The sequence below is a fragment of the Gadus macrocephalus genome, chromosome 9 (assembly GCF_031168955.1).
Source record: "Gadus macrocephalus chromosome 9, ASM3116895v1".
Lineage (NCBI taxonomy): Eukaryota > Metazoa > Chordata > Actinopteri > Gadiformes > Gadidae > Gadus > Gadus macrocephalus.
The window spans coordinates 9,076,469-9,102,217 of NC_082390.1; the positions used below are offsets into that span (position 1 = coordinate 9,076,469).

Here is a 25,749-nt window from a genome sequence, read left to right on the forward strand (position 1 = left end):
AATACCCGTCGTTCGCTTCTGTTTGCAAAACTCTCAACATTCTCCGGTGACACAACTGTGGCGGCGAGCGACAGACGCACACGGTGCCCGGACACGAACCACCGTTTCCAGACCCGTTGGACCCGGACCCCCGTCTCCAGACCCACTGGACCCGAACCCCTGTATCCTGACCCGCTGCACCCGAACCCCCGGTCTCCGGACCCGACCCCCCGTCTCCAAACCGGTCTCCCCTACTGACGCGCCTTCCGGTCGTGTAGCAGCTTGTTGGTTTTTTTACCCGGATAACGTGGACGGCCCGACCGCCATGGAGCTGGGCGCCACATCCCCGCGGATGTAACCGAGCCCCGGACTACTGCGAACCTCCTCAGACACAACAAAGCATTCCTAGTTTGTTTCACGGTCGTTGGAAAGACGGCGTCCGGCGTGAAGAGAGGCTCGGAGGTCGGGGACTCCGGCCGGAGCACCGCGGCGCACCGCTTCTGGTACGAGCCCCGCTCTAAGAGCTCATTCCGCCGGGTACAGGGTCGACGGTGGGAGGGGGGAGCCAGGGACCAGCGCTGGGCTCCAGAGCCGTGTTGCGTGTCCGTGTTGCCACACAATTGGGGTAACAATGTGGTGATGTTGACTTCCCAATGCAGCGGATGGCTGGTAACGTGATACTAGGATTTTGCAATGTGCCGTTGTCCCATTCAGAGCCCAACGATCTCAGATTAGAACCGTGGAGCTCCGGGAGGCATGCGGCTCAGGAGGTAGAGTGAGTTGGCTGGTATCCGGAAGGTTGCTAGTTCGATCCCTGCTCCTAACGGGCTGTCTGCCGCCTTGCATGGTTGACTCCGCCGTCGGTGTGTGAATATGTGCATGAATGGGTGAATGTGAGGCAGTGTTGTAAAGCGCTTTGAGTGGCACTGGTTAGAAAAGCGCTGTATAAACGCAGTCCGTTTACGATTTACAATGTGGCAATGTTGACTTCCCAGCGCAGTGGTAGCGCTGGTAACGCGATACTGTGTGCTACTGGGGCTGGTCGTCCCATTCAGAGCACAATGCTTCCAGATTAGAACCGGGGAGCTTATAACCAACGAGCTGGCACAGGATTTACTGCGATGTTTCTGACGTTCAAAATACAACGTCTGTCGTTGTGGGCGATTATCATCCAGGGACGAAATATGCAATACAGACCATAACTAGCGCCTACGTACTAAAATACTGGTTCCGTACCAGTAGGACTTCCTTTTTTCCCCGAATATCCGAACTCTTTAAACCCCGCAGTCTCAACACAAACGTCTGGTTTCTCCGTTAAAAGCCTTTTCGGTTCATAGTTTTGTAACTCAACCTGTCTGAACCATATGGGAGTAGTGCGTTTTCTGCGTGTCTCACCCAGGTGTGTGAGTAATGGGTGGAATACGCACTAGTCACTCCAGTAACGCGCACACGCAGTATGCAACCATTCATGCAGGATTCATTCAACCATTCACGTCGGATGAAACCATTCATGCCGTGTTCCTGGTTTATGAGACGCCCCCCTCGCCCCCTATGCTGTAACGCAAATCGTCTCTGTTTACGCCACACAGTGCGCAGGAAGCACCTCCTCCTCGCTTCCTGTGCGGCGTGCACTCTAGTATGGGTATAGTGTGAAGGCCCTTTCTCCTGTGAACGTGAGAACTACCGGTAGACCCTTCCCAGAGAGAGAGACCCCTACCTGGAGTCCCCCACACCTGATGCCTGTGCTATGCCCGGCAGGGTTTCCTGTTTGACCGCAGGTGGGGTTGTATGTGGGTCGTGGACTGGTTCCCTTGGTGAGGGTCTGGGTGGGTGGGTTCAGTAACCTGACCCCCCCCTCCCCGTTGAAGCAGCTGTAGCTGCACAGCTCTGGCCCAGAGAGCAGCGTCAGATCGGATGATGTGTGTGTGTGTTCGGTCCACGGTTCTTCTGGGTGTGTGCTCAAGCTTGTACGTTGGCATGTCTGTGTGTGTCTGTGGTTCTTCTCCGTGTGTGTGTGGTTCTTCTGGGTATGCACTCCAAGCTTGTACGTTGGTGTGTGTGTGTCTGTAAATGGATCTGTTTTGGTCTGCTAAGAGTTGATATGCAGCGAGCCACACCAACGTGTAGAGCAGGGGGTTGGGTTTGTGTCAGACCCCCTAAACTGTAGATGTTGTTGTGTTTGATGCTTTGGGGGCGGCGCCATTTTGTGAATATGTTTGAATATTGTTGTTTTATGTGGTGCGTACTGGGGGCAAGGAGTACGGGGGTAATGATGACCTGACCGCCAGTGAGGGGACAGTTGGCTGAAGGTTAATTTGTCACTTCTCAGCTCGCAGCAGCTGCTCAGTCGCAGGTTGGACTCTGGTCTAAACATAGCAGTGAATACAAACAGCTTCCTTCCACTACCAACTGCCCCCCCCCCCCCCCTCCAAAAGAACCAAACAACACTATACCCAGGCATCCACTCTCCTAAACGCACACCCAGACAGCATTGGCCTTTGTACAACCCTTTGGATCTCTGGTCGTTCCTAAGGGGGGTGTGGGGTGGAGATGTTCCGATACAATCTCTCCCGTCCCGATTCCTGAACTTGAGTATCGGCCGATACCGAGTGTATATAGGTTCGAGAATCTAGCATTGTAACTACTAATACCACTTGTTCTTATTGAAGGGTTCTCTTAAGATGACAGCAATGTACAGTCGGTTCACCTACTGTTGATCCGATGGCATCGGATTGGCGCATAGACTTGCGTACTCGCCGATACAGATACTCTAGTGTTTCCTGCGTGTGTTTTGCCCTGATGTGGAAACATTTTCGTACCTTTTTCCATTTCCCACCGTTGGATCAGAGCAGCTGTGTTTGGAGTGTCACCGTGTCCCCTCGATCCCTCAGCAGATATCTGGGTCGCGTTCCTCCCTGACCTCAGTGTCTGAAACAGGTGACGGCTCGGAGTCAGTGCGGTGTTTTCCCGGGACATTTGGCCCGTTTTGGGGGTGCTTATCAGTCGGTATGTCCGGTCTATTTGTAGAGGAGGAGAAGGCCAGACGCAGCTCTTAACACCACCGAGTTGTCTCTCGGACAAGCCTGACTTCACCTTGGATGTTCCAGCACGGCTCTGGTTTTGAGGAAGGCTAATAATTACTCCGCTAGTTAGTTAGGAGGTTTTAAAAACCGCATGTTAAGGCTGCTAGGTATGTGGCCTTTACTGGAGAGAACCTCCCCTGGTGTGACTCAACCGGGACAGCGTATGCAAATCACTGCTCCAGCAACAATGGGTTTGGATTTGTCTTCCTTCAGTCACTGGCCAGGTTCATTCTGGGCCAAGTTCTGCTTAAATACCCAGAAACTGTGACTTAGTACTCACAATGTTCCTCATAAGATCGATCTAAATAAAGTGTGTGTGGGGGGGGGGCAGGCCACTGTGGGCCAGGCCACTGTGGGCCGTTAGGGACCCAGTAAAGTACTCTATGTTGACTCTGAGATAGGAGAGCTGATAAGGCAGAGATAGCCACGCCTGGCCACCTGGCTCAGTGTGAGACGAAGCCGGGGGGCCTTTAGCCCCAACTCGCCCTCAGTATGAGAGAGCATGGAGCCTTTAGCCCCACCTGGCCCTGAGTATGAGACGGGGCCTTAAGACCCACCTGGCCCTGAGTATGAGCCGGGGCCTTTAGCCCCACCTGGCCCTGAGTATGAGACGGGGCCTTAAGCCCCACCTGGCCCTATGTATGAGACGGGGCCTGGTTAAGCCCCACCTGGCCCTATGTATGAGACGGGGCCTGGTTAAGCCCCACCTGGCCCTATGTATGAGACGGGGCCTGTGGGGTTAACCCACTACCCTGGCTGGAGGCTGAGCTCTGACAGGGAAGGTCGGGGGGCCGGCTGCATAGCATTACTATTGATCAGTATTCATCCTGACCGCGGGCACCATATGGGTCAAGGTCTCTCCAGGTGCACGTGAGCCACCACAAGCCCTGCAGAAAGCAGTAAATGTTTTGGGTGAACTACACGCAGTAATTGTGCCAGCATTAACCAACCCTGCAGAAAGCAGTAAATGTTTTGGGTGAGCTACACGCAGTAAATGTTTTGTACCCCACTATATTATAAGTGATACAATGTTACAACTGTGGATGGTTTGCGTTGTAGTTAAACTGTGCATTTCAAGTGCTTTCATCCATCTGGTTCAATAGGAGGCATGGTTCTTTGTTAGTCTCCTTTTGAGTCGAAGATCAACCAAGCGTTGGCTCTGTAGAGAGGAATTTGGCTGCTATCAGTCTCCTGGATAGATAAACCCCGCTAGAACCATGGGACTCAGACCAAGTCTTCAGATCCGAACAAGTCTTGAGTCCGGTCTTCATCAGAGGGCTGTAATTCTGAGCGTCACTATCTGTTGAATATCGACTTTCAAACGACATAATCTGCTGTTGCGATGCAGGAGTACACAACCAGACCGTAGCGCTTTACTGCCTTTTTCACTTTCGGTTTGGACTGAAAAGGTATTCCTCCCAGTCATCATCATAAAACCAGTCTAAAACGGGGAACTCCACCGCCTAGGGCCAGCTCGTAAACAGAGACCAACCCACCTCATCGAGTTCAACAACATGTCACCTGGGGAGACTGTAGTCCCAACCAAAGCCTGGTCTCCTGTTTTGTTTCTTTATCGTAACAAAGAACAGGACTGTTCGACTAACATTCGAACAGTCAACGAAGAGCCCTACCAATCCTACAATCAAACCTTAGTCGGTCCAGAGCTCTACCAATCACACGATCCAACCTTAGTCGGTCCAGAGCCCTGCAACCAAGGCAGACGACCGGGGCAACCAGGGCAGAAGGTCTGATCAGATGATCAGACCTTCGTTAACTAACTAACTAACTAGATGAATAGTTGACAAGGAGGGGTGGCCATGTCTGATTTGATCAGATAGTGTCATTTCTAACTGAAAATGACCAGCTATTTAACGCTTGGTAACCACCTCAAATGATTACAATCATTCTAATTTCCGTACCACCTAGTTTTGACCCCGTCCAAACAGAAACAGAATGTGCTCGCCCAGAATTTAACCCCGGGGTGCATTGGGCCCGTCTGAAGGTTAAGGATGTACTGTATTACTGTCACCGTGATCCACCGTCAAGCTAGCACTTTGGCCCACCGTGGTGATGTTTGCATGATGCACAGCCAAGGGAAAGGCTTTCAAGTGCACTGATCTGCATCTAAGTGCACAGATCAGACAGGAGGGAACCATCAGCAGTATGTTACAGCTGGTAAACAGTAACAAAGAGCGGAGGACGGGGAGAGCGTTTGACCACTTTTAGTACCCTGCTGTTTTCAGGAAAAGACTGTCCAAAATAGAGAAGACTAGTGGGAGCGATGTATGGATTATCCAGTGCAGTTATTTTTAGTTGTCTTCTACTCTGAATAAATGATCGCGTTCCCATGTGAATACTTGATGTGTGGTCCGTATCGGTGTGTGTGTGTTTGTCTACAGTGGCATTGTCGGAGCCCATTTCTTCAAACCAAGCGCCTCACACGCATGAATCAGTCTGTCATTCACGGTGCTACGCAGCATGTCGGTTTGTTTTGGTCCTGGTGTGGGTGGTGCAGCGCTCTGCGGTGCAGCGCTCTGCGGTGCAGCATGCGTCCCCGTCTGCCTCCTCTCCTCCCCCAAGCCTTCTAACCTGCTTACCGTCCTGCAGTCAGAACCTGACCTATCAGGAGAGCCAGGGGTCAGTCACCTGACCGCTGGCCTGGCTGGGTCACACTGGCCGAGAGAGAGAGAGAGAGAGAGACCAAGAGGGAGAGAGTGACGGAGAGACGGATAGAGAGAGCTTAGACAGAAACAGCCTGCCGCCACCAGCCTCGCGACTCTAGCCTCTAACACGGTTACCATGGCAGCCATGCTCGAAAAGTTTAGGTGTGTTTTTTTTTTTTTGTTTTGTTTTTCTAAGCTTGTCATGCGCATCCTTTTTCTTGTTTTGACGGGATGAAAGAGTAAGAGGTAGAGGCAGCGTGGCGAACAGCTCACAGTTTTGGCACACCGCTCGCTTCGTGTGTGTCGCGAAAAGGAATGTCACACGCACGGCTTTGATGTCGGCGCTCGCTGTGCCGCAGTCAGACTTCCCTCAACCTCACCTGGGTTTATCACTGTGTAACCAGCCCCCCCCCCGCTAACCACGCTGAGAACCTACTCCGCTCGATCGCTTCAGCGCGCCACAGCAGCCTTCCTCTCTCACGGTCCGTCTGTCTCTCACTTCCTCGGTCCCTCTCTTTCTGTCTGTGTCGCTGTATGTTTATTTTGCTCTGTCTGTCTCACTGTGTCTTTGCCTCTCGTTCTCACGCTGTCTGTCTCTGTGTCTCTCTCTGTCTCTGTCTCACTTTGTCTCTTTGTCTCTCGTTCTCACCCTGTCTCTCTCTCTCTATGTCTCTCTCTCTGTCTCTCTCTCCTTTACACTGTGAACCACACAATGCCGGCCTTTATGCGCGGGTCTCTCTAATGGAGCCAACTCCTTCACTCATGTCCTCATTGTCTGGGCCGGGGTGAGAGAAGGCTGCTCTTTAGAAAGGCATCGCTGAGCTCACCAGGGAACTACGCCAGCGACGTGCTTGTTCCTCTGCTCACCCCACCGAGAGCTGGGTTGGTGGTGGTGGGGGTGGTGGTGGTGGGGGTGGCGGTGGGGGTGGTGGTGGTGGGAATGTGCCAGGGTGGGTCGAGGCAGGGAGCTGCGTGTTTTGGAGGAGGTGGTGATGGATGTATAGGGGGTGGTGGTGGGCTGACTGCCATTCTTGAAGCAACGCGTCATTCTGGGGAGAACCAGGGTTTCCTTCTAAAGCACAGTGAGTCTGTTGTTAATCTGAACGGAGAGGTTTAATCCGGCGTCTTTGTCCCAGTCGGTCGCGGTAGGGAAACGCTTAATCTGTAACTGGGTTAGCTTTAATTATTGACTGGTTTCAGAGCACTGGTCACTTCTCACCAGAGTCTGGCATCATGGGCTGTTTAAGTGACTGTCTGACCGGCTCTGTAGTGGGGGGGGGGGGTCAGTGTGACCTCTACTTCCTTTACTGTGGGGGGGGGGGGGGTCCACAGTGTGACCTCTACTTCCTGTACGGTGGGGGAGGGTTCACCGTGCTGCTTCTCCAAGGCTACGGCTCGTGGTTCTCCGGTTCTCTGACTCGCTCCGGTTCTTCAGTAGCTCCGGTTTTCCGCCTCGCTCCGGTTCTGCGCCTCGCTTCGAGCAGCGCTGGGGAGACATGTGCCCTCCGTATGACACGCGTGTCTGCTGGCATCAGGCCTGGGATCCGTGCAACCGTAATAAACAACCTTTATTCCTGTTCTCTGGTGGGGCGCGTCTTCATGTCCTGGTGGTGGAGGTAGCGATGGGGGGAGGGGTGATGGTGATGGCTTTATTGAAGCTGTCGTGCACCTTTTTTCGTCGTGGAAAATGCTGCAGGGTCGCCTTGGTTACAAATCCCTAATCGCCGTGCCTGGGATACCACCCCTCCCTAACACACGCACACACTGGGCCCGTTCCCAGCGGATTTGTAGCGAAGCATAGGGAGGGATCAGAACCACAGCTCCCAGTCCGTCAGCAGAGAGCAGAGGGCCGAGCTGATCAGACGAGTCCCCCTCCCCCGCCGCTCTCCCCCCCACAGATCCCCGTTCAGGTTCTGGTCTGGTGGGTACTGCCTGGGGGTCTCCTGCCAACACATCGACGCATGCGAAGCAGAGGGGCTTTTGGTTGTATAGGCTGGGATAACTGTAGAGAACGCAATGTTTAAGTAGGGCTTTGTGATATGGTCGTTTCCTGTTGTCGTTTCCTGCTTCTAAAGGTAGCATTATGTTCAAGTGCAGTGTTTCCCCCAGTAAATGTCTCAGTCAAGGTGGTAAGCAGTCGGTGGTAGGGATCGACCGATACCATTTAGGGCCGATACCGATATTTTTTCATCAGCCTTAGCCGATACGCCGATACCGACTTTCTTGAGCCGTTTTTTTTTTTTTTTAAAGAAACATTTATTGAACTTATTTAACAAATAGTAAAAACAGGTGAAGTAGAACAAGTAGATGAACAATATTTAACAAATAGTAAAAACAGGTGAGGTAGAACAAGTAAGAACAAGTAGATGAACAATATTTAACAAATATTAAAAACAGGTGAGGTAGAACAAGTAAATAAAAAAAATAATCGGCAAAAATCAGCCGCGTATCGGCCGATACCGATACACGTAAAAAACGCGAATATCGGCCGATAATATCGGTCGATCCCTAGTTGGTGGTGTTGTTGAAAAATTTTGGGGGTATTTTGCTCAAAGATGCCAGTACGCATGAATGAAATAAACGACTGTTTATTTCCATATAAATAAACAACAGTAGGTACAAATGTTGTGCAAACATGCAGATTTTTCGGCCCTCGGTGTGAGGGAGGGGTCCGTTAAGTCGATGGATGCGATATTTTATCATTTAGTCCAAACTACAGTAGGCTACGGGCAAACCTGAAGTCACCGTCGTGACATTTCGTGTGTGTGTGTGTGTGTGTGTGTGTGTGTGTGTGTGTGTGTGTGTGTGTGTGTGTGTGTGTGTGTGTGTGTGTGTGTGTGTGTGTGTGTGTGTGTGTGTGTGTGTGTGTGTGTGTGTGTGTGTGTGTGTGTGTGTGTGTGTAAGGGAGGAACTTATTTGAAATCGGCCGTGCGTGCCTGTTTGTTGTTTATTGTTTTTGATTTAACAATATATAGGTTTAGAGAAATCTGGCTTTCAGAACTCAGTGCCTACCCACTCACTGACCTCACCGCACGTCACTGGCAGTAGATTGACAGGTGACTATGATAGACTATGCAACAATATATTCAACCACCAGTTGTCCCCGTCTCAATTACACTCAAAAAACTTTATTGGCACGACTAATGTTGTAAACAGTATTACCTGAGTATTACGAATGCCATTTTTAATTTTTTTTTCAATACATTGGTAGTCAAGGCGGGGCCCTAGTCTTGTTAAGGCGGCCGCCTTAACAAGATAGTGCTGGGGGAAACCCTGAAGTGATGTCCCTTTGGCAGCAGATTGTGACATGCTGTCCCTTCACCCAAGATAGTCTCCATCATTACTGATGATTAATATCAAAAATCTGAATGCCTCAACCCCTCATCCTTACAATATTGGCACAATATTGATATCAAGGGCATGTGGTCAGAAATATGGATGTTAGATTTGGTCCATCGCCTAGCCCCTCTGTATGAGTTGTATTTATAGCATCAGGCTCACTATAAAAGCACTCTGTGGGACACGCTCCCTCTGAGCAGACCCTGCCGGGGAATGTGCGGTGGGTTCACGTGTGTGACTGGAGACACGGACAATGCTCGAAAAATAATAAATCTGAGATACGGCGATGCTGCTCTGATATCCGAGTCCTCAGAGTGAGTGGAATGATCGCTGTTTTGCCGTTCAACTTGTAAAGAACAGAATTGGCAGCAGCTGAAGGTTGTTGAGAAAATGTTGGGATTCCCAACGTGGAGCTCTGAACGCAGGACCGCTCCTGGCGGCAGACTGGGAGGGACTGGGAGAGACTGGGGATCTACGTGGTAGAGGTTCCTCAAGGTCCCCTGACTCATGTGTCTGTATTTAGTCATCACAGAGAGACAGACAGACCGGTCTAGATCTGTGTGTCTGCTCTTAGTCTGTATGTCAGTTGACGGTTCCAGAGGGCCACAGGTCTGTCTGGGAGGCCACGTATTGTAATGATCGACCCTTTGGTCTGTTTCCATGGAACACACTCACTCACCCTGGCAGGAGTCTGAGGCTGACGCTCATCATCTCTGGTTTGTCATCCTGCTATCTTTCATCCCCCACGTTACACACACACACACACACACACACACACACACACACACACACACACACACACACACACACACACACACACACACACCCTCGTAGGGGTTCTGTTAGCAGTTGGCTGAGTGTGGTTTCTGGCCACGCCCATGCTGGGAAAATCCCTCCGGGGGGTGGTGGAGGTGTTCTCTCTGAGGGGCCGGTGTGTGAAAGTGCTGTTAAAGCATTAGCATTAGTGCTACGGCAGCGGTTAGCGACCGGCCGTCTGTTGGAGTCAAAGTTGGCACGGTGTTGATTGGTGTAGCTCTGTGCTCACTCAGGCCTCGACTCCTGGGTCCTCTTAATGTAATTTTAATCGTCTGCTCCTTCGCCTGAATTCTGATGAGGTTTCTCTGGGAGCGGACGGACGAGGTGGGGGAGAAGGGAGAGGTGGAGGGAGAGGCTGGGGACGCAGGTGGGAGAGGTCGGGTGTGGTGGAGGGGGAGGCAGAGGCAGGGTTAGGTGGAGGAGGAGGAAGATACAGGGGAAGGTTGAGTGGCATGGTAAGGGGGAGGGCGAGGTCGGGGCATGGCATGGCTCCGGGCCACGGAGGTGTGTTCCTTCCACGTTTTGTCTGGTGTGATTCTTGTAGGACTCTGGGCTTATTCACGACTGATTCACCTTGTGCCTGCTGGGGCCTGCTCCTCTCTCCGCTCCACCCCCTCCACTCCCCTCCCCTCTTTCCCATGTGACGGATCCTACCCGGCAGGGAGTAGTCTCTGCGTGACAGCCTGACATCCCGGTGCGACGCAATCCTCCCCAGTCCTGCCCGGGCAGAGGAGCGCTCTTTGTTGTGATTGGTCCGTTTTTAGATTAGCTCCCCCGATTGCCGTGTGTGAATCTATGTCTCTGGCTTTATCGAAAGTAAACCCATCTGCTTTTCTTGGGGGAGGATTTATATAAACACAAGGCAATAAAGGCGATGTCGCTAAGAATGAAGAGCGGTTATTTGAGTCAACAGACTGCATTTATACAGCGCATTTCTAACCAGTGGCCTCTCAAAGTGCTTTACAATATTGCCTATTCATGTACACATTTTCACACCGACGGCGGTGTCATCCACGCAAGGCGACAGCCAGTTCATCGGGAGCAGTCAGGGTGAGGGGTCTCGCCCAGGGTCATTTGTTAGAAACAGAGCAGTATCGGGGAGGAGAAGGCATGGTGCGAATATCCACTTCGAGCCGGCTGCGCCTTCCTCTGTCTGAGCCAACCTCTGTCGGGTTCCGAGAATCCGTCCTACCTGTCAATCATAGCCGGCCGTAAGGCAGAGGGAGAGAGACGCAGGGTGGAGCCTGGGTCTTGTTTGGTTTCAAAAACGCCCCCCCCCCCCCCCCTTTTTAAACCGCTGATAAAAACGACCATTCATTTTGGGCTAGCCCCTGCCACAGCCCCATGTCTCACCCCGTCTCTTAAATTACCCCATTATTGTATGTTTTACGTCCTGGCACTTAAAAATAGTACTAAGCATTATGTAGCATCTTATCCTAGCTATCTTTTTTGTGTACGGGGAAGGGGTTAACCTCGTTACTGTTAGTGCGTGGCACTAGGTTCTATGAACATCCTTACTGTACCGACATATGTCGTTTCTCTTTCTTCTGACCAATGTAGTTATTGTGAGTCGCTTTGAATAAGAGCGTCTGCTGAATTACCTTAATGTTATGTAACGTAACTATCTCTCCCTCTCTCCCCCACAGGCCTCCCCTTCCCGAGAGCTCCATGGAGAAGATGAAGCGCTTCCGGCGCCGCCTGACGCAGACGCTGCGGGGCAGCCACACCATCGATGAGTCCCTGTCGGAGCTGGCCGAGCAGATGACCATCGAGGAGAACGGACTCAAGGACAGCGGTGAGGCTCACGAAACGCATTCGGGAGGGGGTTGGAACGATACGCATGCCGCCAGACACACAGGGCGGCGTGCGTCTGCCGTGGTGCGTCGGAGATGAATTAACAGCACACAAAAACGGGGACGCACGTGATTGCGTGGATAACAGTGCTCAACGGCAGATGAAGGTGGCTTCGTCTGCTGTCGTGCACGGTTACTTAATTTGCATGCGTCTGCTGGATAAATGAACAGTGCAGAACTGCAGACGAACATGAATGCATGAATGTATCAACAGGGCATGAATGACTTGCCAGCACATGGATGCATGAAGGTATCAACAGTGCACAAAAGCAGAGGTATGTGGATGAAAGAATGAATTAACAACATATGGATTAGGGCCCGACCGATCAATCGGCCTGCCGATTTAATCGGCCAATTATAGCCTTTTTGAAAATAATCAACATCTGCCAAAAAGACGCAGATTACAACCGATTTTTTTTTATTTTTATTTTTTTTATTTATAAATTATTATTATTAATTTTTTTTTTTTTAAATGTTATCCCTCAGAGTGCGCTCCTACTCGCCTTGCTAACTAACAACTTTAGCTGGAGTAAAAAAGAGGAGATTGAATTTTACCGTACAACATGAAAGCACGCTCGCTCAGGCAGCTGCGCGCTCACCTCACCAATGTACACAAGACGCGTTGTTTGAGCATGTTGTGCCTGTTTTTCTTTAGGTCCCAGGCCATGTTAATGTGTTATACTGTAGACTCTAACGGTGAGACCATACTGCTCAGCGCGCACGTGTTAGTCACTGCTCACGAGCGCAGCACATTGGGAGTTATTTATTTATTTTACATTACACTCATTTTTGACTGTAAATGTATTCTAAAACACTCAAAGGTTCTGCATTCAATTCACATATTCGTCAAAAGTGTTTAAAGTATATTTAAGGTATCAAAAACTACGTTTTATATGCTTTTTTTTGTTTTGTTTTTAATCGGCCGATTAAATCGTAATCGTAATTTTTCTCTGAAAATAATCGGCATCGGCACTCAAATCAATATCGGTCGGGCCCTAATATGGATGCATGACTGCATTGACAGCACACAGATGCTTGAATGAATTGACAGCACATGGCTGCATGAATGAACTACCAGTGCAGAACAGCAGATGCATGTGGATGCGTTAGTTGATCCTGCAGACGCATGCATCCACAGCCACTCAGTGGGTCGGGTGTCGTTAAAGCCAGGGCAGGAAGGTGTTGATTGGGCCCCTTTGGAGCCTGAGGACCACTGGAATCAAACTCTGCGTGTGTGTGGGAAAACAGTTTATCTCAGCTTGATATCAATTGGCCACTTGACATAATGCAATGCCAACAAGACTGCAAGGCACAAAGGGAATGATTGCTATTACTTGTTGTGTACACTTTAAGAATAAAGATAATATTGACGATTGGACGGCTGTTGACTTGGTTGAATAAAGTGCTAGAGATGGAATTGAGGTATATTAAATAGATATTTTCTTATGTCTGCGTCAGCCAATCGCTCCTTCGATCCACATGACAGTGTGGTGACACTACTTCCTTTCCTTCCCAGGGTTATTACAATGTTGTCACTAAGCAACCAGTACAGTGGGATCCGTCCTCCATATTGGGTTCATGCATTGGAAGAAGTCGGTTTTGGTAGTTGTCAGGCCGTTTGGAACCCTCCAGGTCTGGTGCAGTAAGGGAGTGAGTGAGAGAGATAGAGTGAGGCAGGGACATGCTGTGAGAGAGTGAGAGAGAAAAAGTGAGGCAGGGACACACAGAGTGATTAGGTGAGGCAGGGACACACTGAGAGAGTGAGAATGATAAAGGGAGGCAGGGACACACAGTGAGGGAGCGAAAGTGCTAAAGTGAGACTGTGGCACAGTGAGAGAGTGATGGAGAGTGAGGGGGAGAGATCAAGGGATCGTAATCAGGAGGAGAAACACAGAGAAAGAGGGGGAGAGAAAGATTGCGATAAAAAGCGAGAGAGGGTGAGATGGGGGATAACGTCAGAGACGGCATTGGCGACTGGACCGAGTCGCTGATATCACTATGGTAACGTCATGGATACCCCGGAATGTATCCGGACCAAGGGCGCCACGACTGAATCTCCCCGCCGCTGAACGGGAGGCGTGATTATTATTCCCAACCCCCCGTCTCTGGGTTAACGGGCTCATCCCAGTTCCTCCGGCCCTCCGCTCCCCTCTGGGAACGGCCAGGGTTCTGTGAAGAGCTTTTTGTCCCGTGATTAACGGCAGGTTTGGCCAGAGTGCTCTGTGCTTGGCGAACAGAGCAGAAAAAAGTGTGTGTGTGTGTGTGTGTGTGTGTGTGTGTGTGTGTGTGTGTGTGTGTGTGTGTGTGTGTGTGTGTGTGTGTGTGTGTGTGCTGAACGGGAGCAGAGCAGCCAGTGGAACGGTGATCTGATCACCTCCGATTGTGGAGCGTTCTGCTCCTGATCTTGTTACGACTGGTTTCCACCTCTGGCCGTTAACGAACGCAGCATAACAACGTAGTGTTTGTGACGTTCTCTGCCTGTGTAGTAAAGGAGTGATGTTATCGGATCGGCGCACTGACTTACTGCCTTTTAGCCAGTAAGGGAGGAATTTCCGATACAGGTATCGGTATTGGAACCAGTCTAGTTGGAAGGGTGTTGACGACAGAAGTTCTGTTCCCTTGGAAGGCGTCTTCGTCCGGACTTTACCGTTATGTAAACAGAATGCCCGACATTGCACAAAAAAAGCGAAACTATTATTGTGCTAATCCCTGACCGGTTCAAACGAGTATTAACCCCCACCAATCATATTAAATGTGGTAAGCTGTGTGCTCAATGTGCCTGTCGATATGTGAGGGAGCACCCTGCTGTCTGTAGTGAGCACCCTGCTGTCTGTAGTGAGCACCCTGCTGTCTGTAGTGAGCACCCTGCTGTCTGTAGTGAGCACCCTTCTGTCTGTAGTGAGCAGCGTGCTGTCTGTAGTGAGCACCCTGCTGTCTGTAGTGAGCACCCTGCTGTCTGTAGTGAGCACCCTGCTGTCTGTAGTGAGCACCCTGCTGTCTGTAGTGAGCACCCTTCTGTCTGTAGTGAGTAGCGTGCTGTCTGTAGTGAGCACCCTTCTGTCTGTAGTGAGTAGCGTGCTGTCTGTAGTGAGCACCCTGCTGTCTGTAGTGAGCACCCTGCTGTCTGTAGTGAGCACCCTGCTGTCTGTAGTGAGCACCCTTCTGTCTGTAGTGAGCACCCTGCTGTCTGTAGTGAGTAGCGTGCTGTCTGTGGTGATCAATGTCAGCAGTCTTCCTCTGGGAACCCCTTAGCAAGATACCTAGCCCCTAGTCGTTCATTAATCACAGGTATCAAACCCGCACCGAGTGGCTTTGGATGAACACATCCGCTAAACGCATCCCAATTGTAATTGTTATTATTGTAATGTAATTTAATACGATACAACCCTGGTGGTGGTGAGTGAGGTCCCCCCTTCACTGTAAAGCGTCTTTGAGTGTCTAGAAAAGCTCTTTAGAAATGTAATCTATTATTATTATTATTACAACGATCGTGTATCAGTAAACACACGTCCCGTATTATAACATTGTCATGTTATACATATCATGACATTGTCACGTCATAAATATATGGCCCTTTGTGACTGTACCTGTTATTAAGGGCTATACAAATACAATTTTGATTGAATGATTATCAGTTTCATTGTGCTCAGAGGAAATTCAATTATCCTCAGAAAGTGGACACGCTCTTACTGTGAAAGTGGTCACGCTCTTACTGTGAAAGTGGTCACGCTCCTACTGTGAAAGGCAAGTGTTCGGGCGGCATGTGTCTCAGGAGGGAGAGCGGGTTGGCTGGTAACCGGAAGGTCGCTAGTTTGATCCTCGGCTCCTCCTAGCTTGAGTGTCGAGGTGTCCCTGAGCGTGACCCCTCACCCTGACTGCTCCCGACGAGCTGGCTGTCGCCCTGCGTGGTTGACTTCGCCGTCGGTGTTTGACTGATTGGGAGAATGTGAGGCGCTATTGACCAGCGCTTTGAGGGTCCACTGGTTAGTAAAAGCGCCGTATAAATGCAGTCCGTTGAAGTGGTCCCGCTCTTACTTTGAAATTGTGTCTCCCCAGAGCCAGTGGTGAGGAACGGCTGCCCCCCGTCGGCCCACTCCGTGCACTCCTTCCTGCACCAGTACACGGGCTCCTTCCGGAAGCCCCCGCCGCGACGGCCCCACAGCGCCACAGGGGGGGGGGCCCTCACCGCCATGCCCCGCAACGGGAGCCGCCTCGGTGAGACGCACACAAACGCACACACGCACAGGGACGCAAACGCACACACATGCACATAGGGGCACCCACGCACAGGGACGCAAACGCACACACGTGCACACTAGCAGTGACGCGCGCGTACAAGAGAAGCACATGCATACACACCCACAGACGGAGACGCACACGCATACACAACCGCACACAGAGACGCACACGCAGAGAGACGTTCACGCACACTCGTACATAGGAACACACACACATAAATACGCATGGACGCTGGACGGATAGACGCATATACCTATTACCAACCTGTAAACGCACGCACGCAAATGCATAAACACACGCGTGGATGCAGATAGACGCACACGAAAAGATTCATGCACTTGTATAGACCCCCCCCCCACCACACACACACACACACACACACACACACAGCGAGTTGGCATGGCATGACACGCGCACAGACAATGACTGGATGGGGTGACAATGACAGAAGCTGGCTCCCAATGAGCTCTGACTTGCGAGGCTGAACGGGCCTGATGTGTGGGACAGCTCTGATTGCATTAAGCGCGGCGGGCGCGTCATATTGTCGGGATTCAAAAGCCAAAGTGATGGGGCATCCTGTCACCAGCGAGCGGGAAGAAGCCGAGCACGCACGCGCCGACATTCTTAGGGGATTGGACAATGCAGGAGCATCCCATGTAGCATCGCGGCTACATGACCAACGTGAATAACTGATGATGACACACCGTAACAAGAAGTGGCCCCTGGCACACACGCACACATATACCAGGCACACGCGTGTCTATGATAAAAATATCCGCACACTTGGCCCGTGCTATGCAGGCACTCCCTGCTGTGGCATGACCTCCACCCTACCCCCACCCTCCCATGACTCTCTGTCTGTCTGTCTCTCTCTGTCTCTCTCTCTCTCGCTGCCTCTCCCTCTCGCTCTCTCCTACTCTCTCCGTCACTCTCTCTCTCTCTCTCTCTGCCTGCCTCTCTCTCTCTCTCTCTCTCCCCCCCCCAGACATCGTCCATGAGAACCTGAAGGTGGGGTCGGACGGGGAGAGCGACCAGGCTTCCGGAACGTCCTCAGACGATGTGCAGTCGCCGACGGGGGTGTGTCTACGTAACCGCGGCAACCGCCGCATCTCTGCCGAGGTGAGGGTGACCACACACACACACACACACACACACACACACACACACACACACACACACACACACACACACACACACACACACACACACACACACACACACACACACACACACACACCTGGGGTCCTCACCACAGGTTTTGGGGGCCTTGGAGGAGACCCCCGACTGTGCTTTTGATATTGAGATGCAGATAGAAGGGACACACACACACACAGACAGACAGGCTCTCTCTGTCTCTGTTGTCTCTGATGTTATTTCCACATTTCCGATTTATTCATGTGGAACAGGTGTGATTATTTACTCACCCACCATCCCCCTCACACAACCATTACCCCCACACGCTCAACTGGACACACACACACACACACACCCCCCCCCCCCCACGCTCGGACGCACACTCCAAAGGCTCTGAGTGGCTCTCTGTTTAAATACCTATCCGAGGTGTTCTAGGAAAGGGGCGAGAGAGCACACGGGGCCATGTAGGAAGGAGAGCGAGGGACAGCGCTCCTCTCTGTATGCGACATCTGTGCCTTCCCAGAGGCGTGTTGCGTAATGTCAACATGCTCTGGATGTCGCCCTTTGCACCGCCATGCCCTCCCGCCGCCCGCCCTCCCGCCGCCCGCCCCTCGTAGCGGACGGCCAAAGGACTGCCTTTATTGAAATATTTCCGTTGAACGCAAATTTCGGGACGTAAATAACAACAAACATGTTTTGCACGCGAAGCTCGTTAAGTAGATGTTTTGACCGCAGCATGAGGAGCAGCACTCGGGGCTTCTCCACCACAGGGAGCTGTGCCCTCGCTCTCTCCTCATCTGGACGTAAAGGGAGAGGCAGAGCACGGGCAACGGACCAAATTCGTATCAAGTGCCTGGAACATCTCGTTAGACAGCGAATTAAGTCTGAGGTTGAACGTGTGTGTGTGTGTGTGTGTGGGGGTGTGTATGCGCGCGTGCGTGTGAGCTGCTGTCCCTTCAAAGGTCTTGTGATGCTTGCAACAGCATTCCCCCGCCCCCCCGTATTCCTCAGCCTGTGCTGATTGGCCGACGCGGCCCCAGGTTCCCTGGGATTGGCCTGTGGCACCCAGTGCGTTCAAAGAGCAGGCTGTGTGCTGGAAAGAGAAAGAAAAACAACCTTTACACCCGCTAAGCCTCTTAGGCGTCAGGGGGAGCCTGTCCACACACGAGAACACGGAGGCCACTGCTGCGGAATGACTAGTTCATGCTAGATGTGCACACCGAGCTACGCACACGCACACAAACACACGCACTCACACAAACGCGCACACACACACTCACAAAAATGCAAACACACACACACTGCTACGCTAATCTGCAGGGTTGTAGCGGTCGGAACAACAGTGAAATTAGTTTTGCGACTCCATCACTCGTCAGGTGTTATGTGGCGGGTGGGGTTGAGGGGGGGTAGGGCCGGGGGGGGGGAGACGGAGGATCTTGAAGGGTGGAGGGACAGAGGGCCTTGAAGGGCGGAGGAAGGGATTCCCTGCCCGGTGGTCAGGTGGTGTTCTGCTCACGGCCTGCTCTGCTGTTGCGTCACAGGGATTAGAATAATGCGCTCCAGATGGGCCCTGGGGAAACAGATTAGGACGAGCTGATTGGACAAGCCCAGGGAGGGCGGGGTCAGAGGTCAGGTGATGGATGGTGTCTGAGGCACGGAGGCTGACCATCAACCGGTCCTGACCGGATGCACAGACCATAAACCAAGGGTCGTGTTGGGATATGATTTACTATGAGCGGGAAAAATAATAATAATACGTTTGATTTATATTGCGCTTTTTATAGGTACTCAAAGACTTTAAAGCGTAAACACAATCATAATTTTTTTATAATACCAATTGTATAAGAACGTATATTCGTAAGAAGATAAGAAAGGAGGAAGGGAAGGGGGTTTTGTGGTGAAAGCAATCTTAAATAATGGGACTTAAGTTATATTATTTTAACTGAAGAAACTAAACATTGTGGTCGGACGTTTGTTGGGGTCTGAACCCGACAAACATGCTCTTACTTCTGGAGGAAACGATGTGAAGCCCAGGGAAACACTGAAGCACTTCAGTACTGCCCTGTCAGTGACGTTATACATTTACATTAAATCAAATGTATACAATGATTAAATTTAAATTTAATCATTTTACCCTTAACCACAAATCCGAAACATCGCGGCTCCTGTGATTTGGGTATTCCACTCGGCCATATTGGGATTTGGATCATATTTAGATTAATGGTTCTGCCCTCATTCAAATCCCTCAGAATCCTAGGATGGAGAGATGATCTTATGGGTTACAAGGCGATGAGCATGATGGAACCATATGTTTAACTGTCTCATAAACATACATACTACACAGTTCGACGGACAGCCATGGCACTTCTGCCACTTCTGCCAACTGTCCAAGTCATTTGTCAATCAGAAGATGCCAGTTTTAATCCTTCAACCCTTCCTCCTCGGCTAATTCTGTCGCTGTGCCCTTGAGCAGGACAATTGAGTTCCCCAATGGCTGAGATAATGTTGAGGTCCTCCCTTTGTGTGAATGGTCTGGCCCATCTGTGAATGGTCTGGCCCGTCTGTGAATGGTCCGGCCCGTCTGTGAATGGTCCGGCCCGTCTGTGAATGGTCCGGCCCGTCTCTGAATGGTCCGGCCCGTCTGTGAATGGTCCGGCCCGTCTGTGAATGGTCCGGCCCGTCTGTGAATGGTCCGGCCCGTCTGTGAATGGTCCGGCCCGTCTGTGAATGGTCCGGCCCGTCTGTGAATGGTCCGGCCCGTCTGTGAATGGTCCGGCCCGTCTGTGAATGGTCCGGCCCGTCTGTGAATGGTCCGGCCCGTCTGTGAATGGTCCGGCCCGTCTGTGAATGGTCCGGCCCGTCTGTGAATGGTCCGGCCCGTCTGTGAATGGTCCGGCCCGTCTGTGAATGGTCCGGCCCGTCTGTGAATGGTCCGGCCCGTCTGTGAATGGTCCGGCCCGTCTGTGAATGGTCCGGCCCGTCTGTAGTCAGCGTGTGAGCGACAGAATGCGGGCTGTTGATCACAAAGCCATTGGTGAGAGGAGAGCTGCTCTCAAAGAAATGCTGTCCAGTTAGCATCTGAAGCTACGGTTCCTCCGGGCCCCCCCGGTGTCTCCGGCCCCAAGCTTCCCCTTCATCGGGGGGCCTGGGAAACACGTCAACCTCACTGTAGCCTCCGCAGCGTGGGAGGGGAATCTTTAACGCTGATCCAAACGTCCACCGTGGAACGGCCTGGGCAGGTCAGGGGATTAATGGCAACTCGAGGGGGAGGGAGGGAGGGAGGGAGGGAGAGAGAGTGAGTGTGTGTGTCGGGGGGAGCGTGTGCGCGTGTGTGTGTGTGTGTGTGTGTGTGTGTGTGTGTGTGTGTGTGTGTGTGTGTGTGTGTGTGTGTGTGTGTGTGTGTGTGTGTGTGTGTGTGTGTGTGTGTGTGTGTGTGTGTGTGTGTGTGTGTGTGTGTGTGTGTGTGTGTGTGTGTGTGGGGGGGTGGGACAGGGGGAGTGTGTGTGTGTGTGTGGGAGAGAGATAGAGGGAGAGAGATAGATGGGGAGAGATAGATGGGGAGAGCGATGGAGAGAAGGAGTGAGAGCGATGGAGGGAGAGGGCAATGGAGAGAAGGAGTCTGTTAGGGGGAGAGGGGGAGGCAAGGATTAGCAGTTATCTAACAAGTGGAGGAAAGGCCTGATGGTAAAGTGCGCACCACAATGTGTTGGTGTTTTGGTTTTTCCCCTGTATTGTACCAAGTCACCAGCCTCTGCCTCCTCCTCGGGGGAGAGCCTTACCCCCCCCCCCCCCTCCGGTGTGGAGCTATGCCCACCATGCTGCGACCAGACACGTTTCGACAACCGCGTGGGTGTTTATATAAAATCTGTATTCAACATTCAAAGCCACAGTTCCCATGCCACGTGTTATTCAACCAGTGCCTTCCCCTCTGCTATCTCAGCAGTGTTATCATTTCCTCTGCGATGCCAACCCTTCCTCCGTTCCTCTAGTGGGGCGGCATGTGGCTCAGGAGGTAGAGCGGGTCGGCTTGTAACAGGAAGGTTGCTAGTTCGATCCCCGGTTTGTCGAGGGGTCCCGGAGCAAGACACCTCACCCTCACTGCTCCTGACGAGCTGTCTCCTTACGTGGTCGACTCCGCCGTCCGTCGGGTGTGAATGGGTTGCAAGAATGGGTGAATGTTGGGCAGTATTGTAAAGCACTTTGAGTGGCCACTGGTTAGGAAAGCGCTGTATAAATGCAGTCCTTTTACCATTTACTCCGTCCCTCCCTTCCAGGACCTCAACAAGCGTCTGTCGCTGCCGGCCGACATCCGGATCCCCGACGGCTACCTGGAGAAGCTGCAGCTCCGCAGCCCCCAGTTCGACATGCCCCTCAGCCGACGCTCACGGAGGGCCTCCCTGGTGAGACGGCTCCGTCGCACAGAGGGGAGGGGGGGAGAGAGGGGAAGGGAGGGAAGGGAAGGAAGAAGAGAGAGGGAAGGAGGGAGGGAAGAGGAGAGAGGGAGGGAGGGAGGGAAGGAAGAGGAGAGAGGAAGGGAAGGAAGAGGAGAGAGGGAGGGAAGAGGAGAGAGGGAGGAAGGGAAGGAAGACGAGAGAGGGAGGGAAGAGGAGAGAGGGAGGAAGGGAAGGAAGACGAGAGAGGGAGGGAAGGAAGAGGAGGGAGGGAGGGAAGGAAGGAAGAGGAGAGAGGGAGGAAGAGAGGGAAGACGACAGGGAGGGAGGGAAGGAAGAGGAGAGAGGAAGGGAAGAAAGAGGAAGGGAGGGAAGATGAGAGAGGGAGGGAAGAGGAGGTGGGAGGGATGGAGAAAGGGATTCCTGAGAGGAGAGGGAAGGGAGAGGAGGAGGCTGAGAGGAAAGAGGGAGGGAAGAGGGAAGGGAGGAGAGGAAGAGAGTGCAAAGAAGTGATGTGGTTCCCAAAGAAAATGGCGTCGGTGCAGGGTTTAGTGCCGTGATTGTTGCGAGTCCGTCTCTGTGTCGTCCTTTTGAAACGGGAAGTAAGGGGGAGGATAGGTACGGCGGTAGCCAATGGGGCACTTGTATTCATGCAGCCAGAAATAGCTGCTGTGTTAAACTGGTGGAATCAGTGTTTGATTAACGAGCAATAAAACAACAGAGCTTTTTTAATTGGATCCAAATGACTGTGATCGAAACCAAAAACCACATCGAACAGATCCACACGTCGTCTTAACGCTGCGAGCACGGAACAGAAACACCCAGAACGAAGCAAGCCTCGTCTTCGAACACGTCTACACACATGTAACATCTGGGCTCTCCGGGCACATCGTCCACAGCCCGTCAATACGTTCTCACGGCCCTCGACCGTGTCGATCGATGGAGCGCGCTGTTCCTTCTGTAGCAGAGGGAGGGAGAGGGAGGGAGAGGGAGGGAGTAAGGGGGAGAGGGAGAGCTCTCCCCCCTGACAAACATACTGCCTGTGTGGAGCAGCAGCGACTGCAGAGTGATAAAGATAGCCGGGCGCGACGCAATGTTTTATTTAAAGGCGAAGGCGGTCCCTGAGACTCGTCTATTCTCATCGCGGTCCGGTCTCCCTCTTCCCCGCGGCCCCGTTACAATACATCTTGTGCATATGAGGGCTTTGTTTGTGTCTTGGCCTCATCATACACATTCATGCCGCCATAAAAATAGAAAGAACATGTAGCCCAGGGCCAGTGACTGTCACTGGGGGTCAGCCGCGGTGGCCATCATAGGACAGATTCCTTCCTGTACCCTCCCCCTCGGTAAGGTTTCTGGTCGCTGCACGATGTCTTCCGTGCCTCATTAATGCTGTTTGTCCCTTTCCTTCTCCCTTCCAGTCGGAGATTGGCTTCGGCAAACTGGAGACCTACATTAAGCTGGACAAACTGGGGGAGGTACGAGACACGCACGCACAGAGACGCACGCACGCACGCACACAGAAGAAAACACTCAGTCACTCACTCACACAGTCACTCAGGTGTGAGCGTCGTCTCTCAAGCATTGATAACCCAGACACAGACCCTCTGGCGTGTGATTGGCTCCCGTCCCTAACGCCTGGTGGTTCGCAGGGGACGTACGCCACAGTGTTCAAGGGCCGCAGCAAGCTGACCGACAACCTGGTGGCCCTGAAGGAGATCCGGCTGGAGCACGAGGAGGGGGCGCCCTGCACCGCCATCAGGGAGGGTGGGTCATCTGTCTGTCTGTCTCTGTCTCTGTGTGTGTGTGTGTGTGTGTGTGTGTGTGTGTGTGTGTGTGTGTGTTCAGTTTGACCTGCTGCCCTGTGTGTGTGTTTACCTTCTGCTGTGTGTGTGTTTACCTTCTGCTATGTGTGTTTACCTGTGTGTTTGTGTGTACACGTTTACGTCTGTTCACCTGCGGCCATTTTTGTGTGTTCACCTGCTGTGTTTGCTGGTTTTCACCTGCCACTATTTGTGTGTTAAGATAAGATTGTATTCTATCAATACTATGTTTTCTTAACTACAGACAGCTGAGATGGACAGTATTGAGGGAATGCACTAAATTATTGATGTGTGTGTGTGTGGGTGTGTGTGTGGCCAGCAGAAGTGCTGGGATGCTTCCCAGGCGCTGTGAAACATGAATCTGTAAACGCAGACGGACTAAAGAGACGACTCGCTAGATCTCAGATAGACTCCGACATTCTGCAGTCTTCACAGAAATCCGAATCCTGTTTGGACGATTCTCGTTCACCAGGAATGACTAGAATAAAAGCGGGCAGATTGTGAAAGGTCTTCTGCTGCTGGTTGTGTTGCATGGGACCAACCGTCTCCTTGTGTGTGTTTAGTGTCGTTACTGAAGGACCTGAAGCACGCCAACATCGTCACTCTGCACGACATCATCCACACGGACAAGTCCCTCACGCTGGTCTTCGAGTACCTGGTAACGCACACACACGCAAAGACATGCATGCAAAGAAACAAAGACACACACACAGACCCACACACACACACGCACGCACACACAGACACACATATGTGCACACACACACGCCAAGAGACACAGACGCACACAGAGACACAAAGACACACACACACTCTGACACCCCCCCCCCCCCCCCCCTAAGTTGATGCTATTCAGTTCCACCTGTACCTGTCCTTCTCCGTTATTCATGTTTGACCTTCTCCCCTCCTTCAGGACAAGGACCTGAAGCAGTACATGGACGACTGCGGCAACATCCTGAGCATGCAGAACGTCAAGGTGAGCGCCCAGCCCCGCTGCCCGCTGGCAGGCTGCTTCAGGTTCGGCAGGGTGCTTCAGGCAGGCTGCTTCAGACCCCCACACTGAGGCCAGAGGCCCGCTGGCAGGCTGCTTCGGGCAGGCTGCTTCAGACCCCCACACTGAGGCCAGAGGCCCGCTGGCAGGCTGCTTCAGGTTCGGCAGGCTGCTTCAGACCCACACTGAGGCCAGAGGCCCGCTGGCAGGCTGCTTCAGGCAGGCTGCTTTGGCCTGAGGGCAGGCTGCTTCATGTTCAGCCCGGCTGCCTGCGGTCAGGCTGCTTCGGGCCTGTCACACTGGGGCCAGAGGCCTGGGATTCCTTCAGTCTGCCCCCTGCTGGCGGAACCCTTCTGGACTAACTACATCTGAACAAAATCTGATACATTAAAATCTTGCAGCGTGATTGGAAATATAATTATCTCATGAGAGAAAGCATTAAAAAAAAATCTTTGCCAATTTGGAAATTGAACAAATTGACCATATATAATTGTTACCGCTTGTTTTAATGAAAACCTAATTAAACAACATTTATATTGGATTGTAGTTTGGATCCGATTCGGGACCTACTTTGTATTCCGCTCACGTCTGCAGGTTCCAAAACGCTCAGAGTCTAATCTCACCGCCGCGGCCTCACAGACGGCTTTGTCGCTATGCTAATGAGCGGTAACCTGTAAAACACGTCTTCCTTTGGCAGATCTTCCTCTACCAGATCCTGCGGGGGCTGGCCTACTGTCACAAACGGAAGGTTCTCCACCGAGACCTGAAGCCACAGAACCTTCTCATCAATGAGCGCGGAGAACTCAAGCTAGCAGACTTCGGTACGACGGCGAGAACATGATCCTAATGGCGGTGTTTCATCTGTATGATCGCATGTTTCTAAATAAGAAGACGCATCGCATCCATGCCCCCATGTTTTAAGCATAGCAGTATTGGAATGTCATTTATTATTATGTTAGAGGTAATAGTGTTTTGGTTATGGTTTTGATATTAATCGTGATTAATGATTTTCCATCATGGGGCAAAATTATTATTAATTATTAGGCTGGGTTACGGACGATTTACGTTGATTTAGGTTTCTACAATCCTACAACTCACTAGATCGACAACAAAATATCCCATGATGCATTATAATGCCCCAGCCCTATAGCCTGTATTTGTTTTAAAGGTTTTGCTCGTATAACTCAACGTTGGGGCTCAATTCGTTCAGATTCTTCTATTGAGAATGATGAGGTTTAAACCTGCTTTATGTAACTTTCTAAAGCAGCAACTTACTCTTTTAAAAAAAAAAGAATAATAATAATAATCAATATCAACAACTGTATTAACGACCAAAGCCACAAAAGACTGCTGTTGAGAAAACTTTCATTGTGCAGTTTTAAACAAACAAGCAAACTTTTCATAGGCATTTGTCAAAAGAATGAGAAAAGACTATATA

General features: G+C 51.6%; 2 protein-coding genes across 37 annotated transcripts in view; one reads left to right on the plus strand and one right to left on the minus strand.

The window, feature by feature from the left end:
* Positions 1-417, minus strand: part of ucmab (upper zone of growth plate and cartilage matrix associated b) — an 8,045-nt gene extending 7,628 nt beyond the window's left edge. For 2 of the 3 annotated variants that reach the window (XM_060061720.1, XM_060061719.1), the window contains exon 1: positions 278-417. In XM_060061720.1, coding sequence (XP_059917703.1) covers positions 278-306 — 29 coding nt within the window. In that variant the 5' untranslated portion in view covers positions 307-417. Of the gene's footprint in view, positions 32-277 lie in introns of those variants that run through there. The other variant, XM_060061721.1, reaches the window with a different exon arrangement.
* Positions 348-25,749, plus strand: part of cdk17 (cyclin dependent kinase 17) — a 31,096-nt gene continuing 5,694 nt past the window's right edge. For 33 of the 34 annotated variants that reach the window (XR_009527402.1, XR_009527409.1, XR_009527417.1 and 30 more), the window contains exons 1-10: positions 609-749; positions 11,527-11,675; positions 15,790-15,948; positions 16,958-17,091; positions 21,381-21,506; positions 22,919-22,975; positions 23,150-23,264; positions 23,884-23,978; positions 24,234-24,296; positions 25,009-25,132. Coding sequence is in view for 3 of the 34 variants with exons in the window: in XM_060061669.1 (XP_059917652.1) it covers positions 736-749; positions 11,527-11,675; positions 15,790-15,948; positions 16,958-17,091; positions 21,381-21,506; positions 22,919-22,975; positions 23,150-23,264; positions 23,884-23,978; positions 24,234-24,296; positions 25,009-25,132 (1,036 nt within the window). In the remaining 31 variants the exon portion in view is untranslated. Of the gene's footprint in view, positions 483-608; positions 750-11,526; positions 11,676-15,789; positions 15,949-16,957; positions 17,092-21,380; positions 21,507-22,918; positions 22,976-23,149; positions 23,265-23,883; positions 23,979-24,233; positions 24,297-25,008; positions 25,133-25,749 lie in introns of those variants that run through there. The other variant, XM_060061672.1, reaches the window with a different exon arrangement.